A 10,382-nucleotide genomic window follows, 5' to 3' on the forward strand; every position below is an offset into this window, starting at 1 on the left:
TGCTGGATATAAGCAATGGACTGCTTGTACTAGCACTATAGTGCAACTGAAGCCAAAACCCCTTCTTTTTTTCTGGAAAGAGTGGAGAAAGATTAGATCACCTGTCAGATTGTTATTGCTGTCTGTGTCCCTATTAGGGAGATTCACCTTCTCAATTTGTCCTGGTGACCCTTATCAGTAAAAGGAAATCCCAAATTATGGGTTGCCATCAGAACAGGAATAATGGCAACTCTTTCAATGAGGGCACTAGTTCTGGTGACCACCAAGGATTTCCCTCACATTGAAGGGATTTCCACACTTCATGTTGTGGGTATCGGACAGGAAATAGAGGGAAACCTCCCCAATGGGACAAAAAAAAAAAAGCTGACGGGTTATAACCCCATCAGTTTATTTTCAGTTACTGATTAGTAGCTCTCAAAACTCAGGGAAAGAGAAAAGTATTTATACTCTTGTCATTGAATACATCACTGTAGTTACTATAATTAGTAGGGATGCACTGATATATAGGCCGTCGAAAATGGCACTTTTGGCATAATGCCGATAGTGCCATATTCCTGCCGATACATCGGCACATCCCTGGTTTCTTTCCTCCCCGCTGGACGCTGCTCTGTGTCCCAGCGGGGAGAGGAGAAAGTGACAGTCGGTGGAGCGCTGCGGTGGAGAGCGCTGTGAGCGGCCAGCGTCTCCTCCCACACCGCTCTGCCGCCTATCACAGTCCGGCAGAGCGGTGTGTGGGCTGAGACAGCGCTGTCACAGGAGGCTGAGCTTTCCTCTCTACACCGCTCGATCAGCCTCCTGTGACCGTGTCAGAGAGCAGAGCAAGGTACACACACTCAGTGATTGCTGAGTGTACATAATTGAGGATATGGCATGTTTCCTATATCCTCAATTATGAATGAATGGGACTGATCTACATCACCTCCTGTTCATTCATAGTTGTAGTTATAGTAAACAAACAATGTTCTCATGTTATCAATGAACAGGAACACTCCATAGAGGATTCCTGTTCATTGATAACAGGGGACACAGAAAAAGAGATTGAGGACTCAATCTCTTTCTATTTTAAAAGGGAAATATCAGGAGTCTGTTTTAAGACCCCCAATATTTCCCCAAAGCCCCTAAAAGTAAAGTAAAAAATATTTTTTTTATATAAAAAAATTAAAGTTTATAAAAAAAAAAAAAATATTTGAAAAAGTAAAAATAAAAAACAGTTTCGGCCTGACATTTTTTTTTTTTTAAATTTCGGTTTTAACATTTTTCATTTCGGTGCACCTCTAATAATTAGCATTGAATATGATTTTTATAATAATCATTAGGGATGCACCAATACTAGTATCGATGTTGGTGCCGATACAGAGTATTTGGGCGAGTACTTGTACTCACCAAAAATGCTCCGATGTCTAGCCCGATACTTCCTGTATCCGGAAGGCGGGCATTGCGTCATTACACGCTGCCTGGTTACCTGATTGGCCGGGAAGTGGCTCCATGCTCCCTCGTCACTTGTGATGAGAGAGCATGGAGCCGACTTCCCGGCCATTCAAAAAGCTGGGCAGCGTTTAATGACACGCTGCCCGGCTTCCTGATTGGTTGGGAAGCTGGCTTCATGCTCCCTCGTGCATGAAGCCAGCATGGAGCCGGCCTCCCGGCCAATCGGGAAGCAGGGCGCCACATCATTACACGGCGCCCGGTTTCCATGATTGGCCAGCAAGCCAGCTTCACGTTTTCTCGTCGCATAGTGACGAGAAGCATGGGATGGCTTTCTTAATCAGGAAGCCGGTTGGCGAGTTTTTACACGCTGCCCGGCTAATCGGGAAGCCAGGTGGCAAGTCATTGGCGAGTAATTTTTCCCTGTAATTGTGAAATGTACGGACTATCATGTGGCAATGTACAATGGTGATATTGAGGGCTAAAAGAGGTTTTAGGATGATGGTTTTAGTTACGTGCACCTGAGATGCATAGAATATTGTATTGCGTACTAAAGGATTTGCAATTCTGGTTCTCATTTGTGTGTGTGTCACCTGTGTATAGCCCAATAGATTCCTGGTTCAGCATAACAGCTCCATGGGTCAACGCCTTGACTGTGCTGCTGATCTTTTGTCCACTAAGCAGGCTGGACAGTACAGTTCCAATACAATTCTATGCAAGAGGTTTTCGGAGTGCCCTGCTCGCGAGAATTTACAAACTAACAGTATTGCTATTTGCCTGGTGCGCCACTTTTTTTTTTCTTCTCTGTGAAATTTGCTGTTTTTGCTAATACTGCCCATTTTTCTTTTAGGTGGTAACATCATACTGCCCTGCAAACAACTTGCCCATCGCTCGAGTTAGGCAGGTAAGAATAAATGTATTTAGTATTTTCATTTTTCAAATATTTTTTGCTTTTTGACTTTTTTTTTTTTTTTTTCCACCTCCATATTAACAATGTAATATGGAATTGACACATGTGAAGTCTTTCCTCTACCTTGGGTATACCATCCTACTAGATGGGACGTTCTCTATAGCAGGTGTAGGCACTCTGGCTCTTCAGCTGTGGTGGAACTATAAATCCACCTTTATGAATACAAAATTGCAACTGTTTTTAAATCCTTGTATTGATCTTATTGAGATATAGATTGCCTATGACAAAAATGTCACACACCTATGAGTGGCACACTGCTAACTATATAAATGAGTTTAAAGCAACACTAAACTCGCACATTAAATAATACAATTTAAGTTCTTTTGTATAAGCATTTAATTTTGAACTAGCTCAATTTTTAAGTATTCTCCTTTTTTAACTGCTTTAAAAAAACGATTTGTGTCTCTTGTTTCACAACTTCCTGCCAGAGGTGTTCCCCCCCCCCCCCTTTTTCCTCCATGGTCACTATGGGCACTGAAAAGTAGCCAACATCTGTGCTCGCTCCCGCTGAGAAGTGCAATAAGACGTCAGGACGCATAAAGCACTCTCGTGTCTCCACTGCTGATTTGGGTATGGAGGTATATTAAGGAGGAGGGAAGGGGGAGGAACCGGTGAGGTAGTCAGTGATTAGATGAGTGTGCAGAGGGAACACTGTGCACACTGCCTTATGGGACATGTAGTCAGTGCGCGCTGAAGGAAATGGCATGCACTTCTGGAGCATTGAGGCCTAAGGGGAGCGCGCAGAACACTTTTTACAACTGGGGGAAAAAAAAGGTAAAATTGCAATTTGAAAATATGAAGTGGGCTCATGGAAAGTGCTATGTGGAGAGTGCTATAAGAGGGGAAAAAGTCTGAGTTTTGTGTCACTTTAAATACCGAACAGTTAGTATCAACAGGACTATATCACCAAAAAGTGTAAAAGGAATAAGCTCTACACTTAACTGAATTTTTACACTATAGCAAACCTGTACACATCTATTGTGAAACTTATTTTCCTTGTAGCTTAGTAAAACTACATTCCATGAAACACACAGAGTAGTTGTGTTCCCAGGCTCAATCATTTTGTAAAATATAGTCCCTCTACGGGTCCATATAGTCCCTCTACGGGACTTTTCCATCTCCTCTATATCAGAGAAAGGCAGACCTTATTTTATATAGAAGGTGCCAGGAAGTGCTCACAAAAACCAGCAATAAGTTTAAAGGATATCTTGCAATATCATGTAAAGCAGGGGTGCCCATTAGGTCGATCGTGATCTACCAGTGATCGCGATGTCCTCTCCTCCCGCCCGTGGGGCTTCTCCTCCTGGATCTCCGCTGCTCTCCCCATCTGTATGCAGCGGGGATCCGAGGAGAAGTGAAGGAACTGCTGCAGGCGGCGGGGAGGGAGCCGCTGTTGCAGAACTAAGGCCGAGCGGTGAGGAGAGAGAGAGAGACGCTCGGCCAGGATCTGATAGCTGGCGCCTCTCTCCCCTCACCGCTCGGCCTTCGTTCTGTGACAGCTGCCCCTGTGGCTGAAGTGCTTCTTTCACTTCTCCTCGGATCCCCCGCTGCCTCTGCCCGGGAGAGCTATGGCTATGCTCCCACGGTGCTCGTGCGGCTGCTGGCTGAATGTGTCAGATGGAAAGGGGGCGGGACACCTCTCCCCATGTGCAACGTCGGCCAGACGAGCATCGTGGGAGGACAGGACGCCAGGGCCTATAGGACGCACTGTAATGTAAGCCGGCCGCCTCCCTGTGTTCAGGGAGGGGGTGTGGGGTTGTATTGAAGTCAATGGCTGCCCCCCGCCCATAGTGCGATCGCCTGCACCTGGAACGAAGGCACATTAGTGCCTGCATTCCGGTCCAGTGTGATCTGCAAAAATAGTGCTTGCATTTTTGCGGATCGCACTGGACTGGAACGCAGGCACTAATGTGCCTGGGTTCCGGGTGCAGACGATCGCACTGTGGGCGAGGGGCCTGCCTGCGGTGCCATTGACTTCGCCCCCTTCCGCCCCTGAATGCTGGTGTTTTTTTGTTGGTAGATCTCATTGAGCTTGTCATTTGAACAGTAGATCTCCAGACGAAAAATTGTGGGTGCCCCTGCTGTAGGGCATGCTAATCAACTCCTGATGGTCGAATAATAGTTAAATTAATCCACAACAATTAATGTCTCTGTAGGGATTCCGAATCTATGGATAGGTAGTCCTAGAAAGAAGCTGTCAGGAAGTGTTTCTATAACTTCATAAATCAATGGAGTATAACTTGATAATCTGTAGCCCAAACTAGTAAATGGTTCTATGTTTAGTATATATAAGATGCAGCTGCTATACTTGTATATGTGTAAATAAAAGGATCATAAAGCTGGTGAAAACATCTTATTGAAGTTCAATGTGTAAGGGTATGGTCTTGCCAAAAATGTCAGATTTTAGAGGGATCTAGTCAGTAGACAGTAACAAATGGGGTCTTTGTGAAAACTGCACACAATCTGATGCGTTTCACCATGGGGGGCTTCTAGCCAACCTAGGAGTTTATGAAGGGTGATGAGAGCATGAATAGGGCAGGAACAGCTGTTTTAATATGTATTTCTGCTTTGTCTCCATGTTCATTTCAGGCCACTCTTGAAGAGTACAATGAAACGGTTATTAAGGCTAAGGAGGCCTGGCAGGTCTGGGCTGATGTAAGTAGAACAGACATTGGTATGCACATAACATTCTGTCTGATGTTTTGAATGTGCCTTTAGTTGTTGCAGAGCTCCACTTATCCATCAGGTTTCATGTGTCCATACGTTTTATTCAATAAATAGTTCCTATTAGGTCGTTCTTAAGTGCAGTAACCCACGACTGACAATTAGAATCAAACTTGGTCTTCAGAAGCATGAATTCTGATTGGTTTACTGTACTTGGAGACCCTGTCACCAGACCTTTCACTTCAACAACCAATTTTGCATACGATTTATATGTACACTTAATGTATTTTAGGCATGTGCCTGTAAAATCCTAAAATCCTACCTTATGTAGACCTCCAAAAGCTCTGAGACACTCCTGATGGGTGTGAACTTGGATGTGATGTCAGCACCCCAGTAGACTCATTTGTCAGGTGACATTCTGGAGTATTTTTGTGCTTTTACCTGCAATTTTTTTCTAAGTCTAGTCTTTTGTCTAATCTTTAAAGCAATCTTTGTCTAATCTTTTAAAGCAAATCTGTCCGCTCATGCATACAACACATACAATTGTGACAGCACATACAGTACTTGTTTGAGGTCCTATCACCTCAGTGTCATCTGGAGCTCCGCTTTAGTTTCTCCACTTCTAAGAAGTGGACATTGGAGACACTTTACACCTCATCCACTTTACAATGTCTGGGACCTATTAGTATGCTTATGCAGACTATGTCATTATGGCTCTCAGATTTTCATGCTGTAAGGCCTCCTGCATGCCTCAGACTGAAAAATGGACACAACAGAGCCCACTCTGGAAGGTTCACTATTTACTGTGCAGAGGCCATTGATCTGAAGTGTGCAAGAGAGCTGGGGGCACTGATTACACAATGACAGGCAAAGACCTATACAGTATTGATATGCATGGCATGTGAATGGGGAAAATTACTTTCTCTTACTTCCTAACACCTTTAATGTAATCAGCAAATCCTTTTTATGGCATATTTCAAGATCTAAAGATAATATTATTATTTTTGCAACTTACAAACACAAAGATTTCCCAGCACACTGACATAGACTGCAAACAAAACAAGTTACACTAACAGTTTGCATAAAAAGAGGTTTTAGTTGCACAATTTTTGCAAAACATGTGGAATCCATACTGCCTCGGCTGTGTATTATGGTCCTAGCTCTAATCTATGCAAGCCTTCATCTTGGAGCATATACTGTATAGCAATTCCTCCTAAAAGGCTCCGGGACACACCAGAAGCTTGGCACAACCCAATGGAAGCCTCCAGTGTGTCTCCACACAAAGTTCAGCAAGCTAAACAAAAATGGCAAGAACATCAATCAATTTATAACTAGCTTTTAAGGTAAGGTGCAAATGGAAGGGCTTTCCACAGTACAAACACAAAACAATCCTATCAGTTACCAGCTACCCTGCAAAAATAAATTGAACTGTCCAACAATTTGTGTTTTTAAAACAGAAGTTTTAGTCGTACAACTTTTTAAAAATGTGTAGTCTACATTTATAACTTGGGTATAGTAAAGGTTTAAGAATGACATGGTAATTGCTTTCTTTTTATCCATTCCTGGTTATTTAATGTCGGCACTTTTCATTTATTATAAATGTGGCTACTTTTTTGTTTAGGTTCCTGCTCCAAAACGTGGAGAAATCGTGCGTCAGATTGGTGATGCGCTCCGAAAAAAGATTAAAGTTCTTGGACATCTGGTATAGTAAATACAGAATCCATAGTCCCTCTGCCTGAATTCATAGTATGACGTTATATGCTTGTTAGACCCATGAACTGGTATCTGATATAATTTATAATCTTTTTGTTGTCACTGATGGTGGGGATTGAGGTTTGAGGTACCCATGTTAGACTGCAGATGTGCTAATTATGGTTTGTCTACTTGGCACTAATTCAGGGCTCAAAATTTCCACTTGCCCCCCACAATTGACGAGTGAAAATTGCACGGGGGCGAGTGGACCAGGGGGGTTAAACTACCGCCGCTTCTGCAGCGGCGATCGATTTGTTTAGTTCTCCTTCTCTGGCCGAAGTGAAGGGAAGACATCCGAATGTATTCTTCTCCTTGGCTGCTCTGTAGCTGCAGTGGCCAAGGAGGAGAAGAATCAGTTTGGCTGTCTTCCCTTCACTCCTTCCTCTGCCCACCTCAGCTGTCAGCAGCTGCTGTCTTCCCAGCCTATATTGGCTGACTGGACGTTTTTGCAGCACGGGACCTAAAGGGAGGTTTCAGCTCTGAACATGGAGGATACATCTCTGTACCCCCCCCCACCACCAGCAGAGGAAGAGGGCACCTAAATCAGATGAGCTATGTGCACTGTAAGTCTCTGCTCTTTCTGCCTTACACCACTGACTTCTGGGTTACATTACTGACCTCTGTACTGTGTGTCATACTGCTGAACTCCTGTACTCTGCGTCACGCTGCTGGACTCTGTGTTGTTACTGATCTCTGTGCTTTGCGTCACACCGCTGACTTGGGAGTTAAGGTCGGGGCAGGGGTTAGGTGGGCAACTGGTGGCTATTAGCTCATGACTTGAAAGTTTGAGCCCTGCATTAATTCATCAGCTTGTCTAAAGCATAGCATTTTCCTATAGCTAATGTGCAGTGCTGAGGAACACTGAGGCCTGGTTCACACTTGCACATACCAGGAACATGCATCCCAGGATAGCACATTCGTGCGCAGTTGATTTCAATGGGGTCATATGGCAAAAAGGCTCCTGCACTATATTGTGCGATGCACGGGACACTGTTTTTGCCGCGTTTGTATGCGCGGAAACCAGCGCGACTTGCCAGCTGCGTTTGGGGTGCCATTAGAAATAATTGGCACCCCAAGCGTGTTTCAGTTTTTCTTTATGAAGTCCCTTTTTATTTTTTTCTGTTGTGGATAGTTTAAAAAAAAAAACACAAGTCTAAAAATATTATTAAAATGGCCTACTCTGAATTTACTCCCTTTTTTCAAATAAAAAAATTATCCTTGTTTCATTTTTAACTTTGATATTTATGTTTAATATGCAGTATATGTTCTATTGTATTTAATTGAATTGTGTTCTGGGCCTAGTGTACGCACTGGCAATTGAAATGCTTATATCATTCTTTTTTGCTTGTGTTTACCATCAATTACTTTGGCTTGTATAGAGGAATAGACACAAAGTACAAACTTATCTCACAGTGGCCTTGACTGAGGGAAAGGGAACCTCTATTTAAGGTGTCTGGAAAAGGCATATTGCTTTATGTACTATCTATTTTTCAGTTGTATCCATATTTCATGGAACACCTTATGATAACGATATGTTGTCCAATTTAATGTACTTCTTCTGACTCCAATGATGTATCTAGAAACATTTAGAGCCTCTAGAGAGGCAGAGTCAGCTGTCAATTAGCCAGCGGGGTGGATGGCTGGCGTGTGGCTCTGTGCTTTCGCCTGCTATATGCTGAGTTTTGGGTCACAGGAGGACATTAGTATATGTCCTTCTTTGACCCTGAAGAGAACTATGGGCAAAAAAGGTTAGGCCATAGCTCTCAACTTACCTGAAACAGTAGATATTGGCTCAGCGTATCTTTCAGAAGAGGAAGAGTTGATCTTTGGCCCAAATGATTGCAGATTCCAGCGTTTGCATGAGGTGGGGATAAACAGAAACAAAGCTTTCAGATTTGCTTACCTGCCATGTTTTTCTACTGAGATGGTTATGAATTGTACTGTACATGCCTGGCAGCTATATTGTGGTGGGTTTTATAGGTTCTTTTGTGTGCCCCGGCACTTGTGACAACTAGTACAATTCACAAAGGTAGATGGGAAATGCAGAAAAGCCAAGAAGATAGGTATTTGAATATAGCAGAGAAAATGCAAAACAAATAAGCCACAATTGCAAACCAGATTGGAGTGAATATTTTAAGGCCTGTTGCATTATCTGTTGTGTGCAGTTTTAGATACTGTAATCCTTGCCACTGCTTATGGCTATCTACTACATATAAAATGATGGAATCCCTGTGCAGATCCTGCATTGCACCTGGCTACAGTTCCTGTTATGTGGGAAATTAAACTGCTTGTTTCATTTCCCACATTATTAAGATAATGATTATCTTACCATAACTTACATTATCGCATTTTTATTTCATTTTAGGTTTCTCTTGAAATGGGCAAGATCCTGGTAGAAGGTGTTGGAGAAGTCCAAGAATATGTTGACATCTGTGACTATGCAGTTGGCCTTTCCCGTATTGTTGGAGGACCTATATTACCATCAGAAAGTAAATTTTGTTTTTATACTCCTTATTCATATGCTTTGGTTGCTTCAAAGCATTTTTCTTGTCCAAAAATGGGGGGATAGGAGGGGTTGTATAGGGGGCTGATATTACTTTACAAAAAATAACATTTTATAAATATAATAAGTAGCATTTATACAAGACAGCCAGGTTTCATGTTTCAGAATAAACAAGCAATCTAACTGGTTCTTCTCCTCCCTCCATCCTTCCCTCCCTCCTCTACATTACATTATTTCCTTCCTTTGCTTTTCTTTCTTACTTTTGCTTTTCTTTCTTACTTTTGCTTTTCTTTCTTCCTTTTGCTTTTCTTTCTTCCTTTTGCTTTTCTTTCTTCCTTTTGCTTTTCTTTCTTCCTTTTGCTTTTCTTTCTTCTTCCTCATCGAGAGATTATTTTTAGTTTTTTTTTTTTTTTTAAATGCAATCAATCGATTAGTTAAAAAAAATAATCGGTCAACTAATCAATTATGAAAATAATCGTTAACTGCAGGCCTAATTTATTGTATTTTTATATTGGCTTCTGTATAATAGTTTGGGTTTAATTCTATTACATTTTTTTATTTTATATGAAGTCTTTGATTTAGAAATTAATAATTCTGGGTGCACCAATACAGCACTAGAAGTGATCATAATGGGAATCCTATTTTGCTTTTCTTTCTTCCTTTTTCTTTTCTTTTTTCTTCCTCATCGAGAGATTATTTTTAGTTTTTTTTTTTTTTTTAAATGCAATCAATCGATTAGTTAAAAAAAATAATCGGTCAACTAATCAATTATGAAAATAATCGTTAACTGCAGGCCTAATTTATTGTATTTTTATATTGGCTTCTGTATAATAGTTTGGGTTTAATTCTATTACATTTTTTTATTTTATATGAAGTCTTTGATTTAGAAATTAATAATTCTGGGTGCACCAATACAGCACTAGAAGTGATCATAATGGGAATCCTCTACAAAGCTGAACTATGCAACGTTCATGCCAGTGGGTTGCATCATCCTTTTTTCTTATGCAAATTCAGTCTGGAGGTGCAGTGATCAGGAGAAATATTTTCCTGACCCCTTGCTCCAGCAGG

General features: G+C 41.8%; 1 protein-coding gene across 2 annotated transcripts in view; it reads left to right on the plus strand.

Annotated features, from left to right (window-relative positions):
• ALDH7A1 (aldehyde dehydrogenase 7 family member A1) overlaps positions 1–10,382 on the plus strand; it is a 36,241-nt gene that overhangs the window by 3,321 nt on the left and 22,538 nt on the right. For both annotated transcript variants that reach the window (XM_018571713.1, XM_018571712.1), the window contains exons 2-5: positions 2,276–2,329; positions 4,985–5,050; positions 6,681–6,761; positions 9,177–9,300. In XM_018571713.1, coding sequence (XP_018427215.1) covers positions 2,276–2,329; positions 4,985–5,050; positions 6,681–6,761; positions 9,177–9,300 — 325 coding nt within the window. The remainder of the gene's footprint in view (positions 1–2,275; positions 2,330–4,984; positions 5,051–6,680; positions 6,762–9,176; positions 9,301–10,382) is intronic.

Source organism: Nanorana parkeri, unplaced genomic scaffold (genome assembly GCF_000935625.1).
Source record: "Nanorana parkeri isolate BGI_ZX_2015 unplaced genomic scaffold, ASM93562v1 scaffold1814, whole genome shotgun sequence".
In the NCBI taxonomy this organism is placed as follows: domain Eukaryota; kingdom Metazoa; phylum Chordata; class Amphibia; order Anura; family Dicroglossidae; genus Nanorana; species Nanorana parkeri.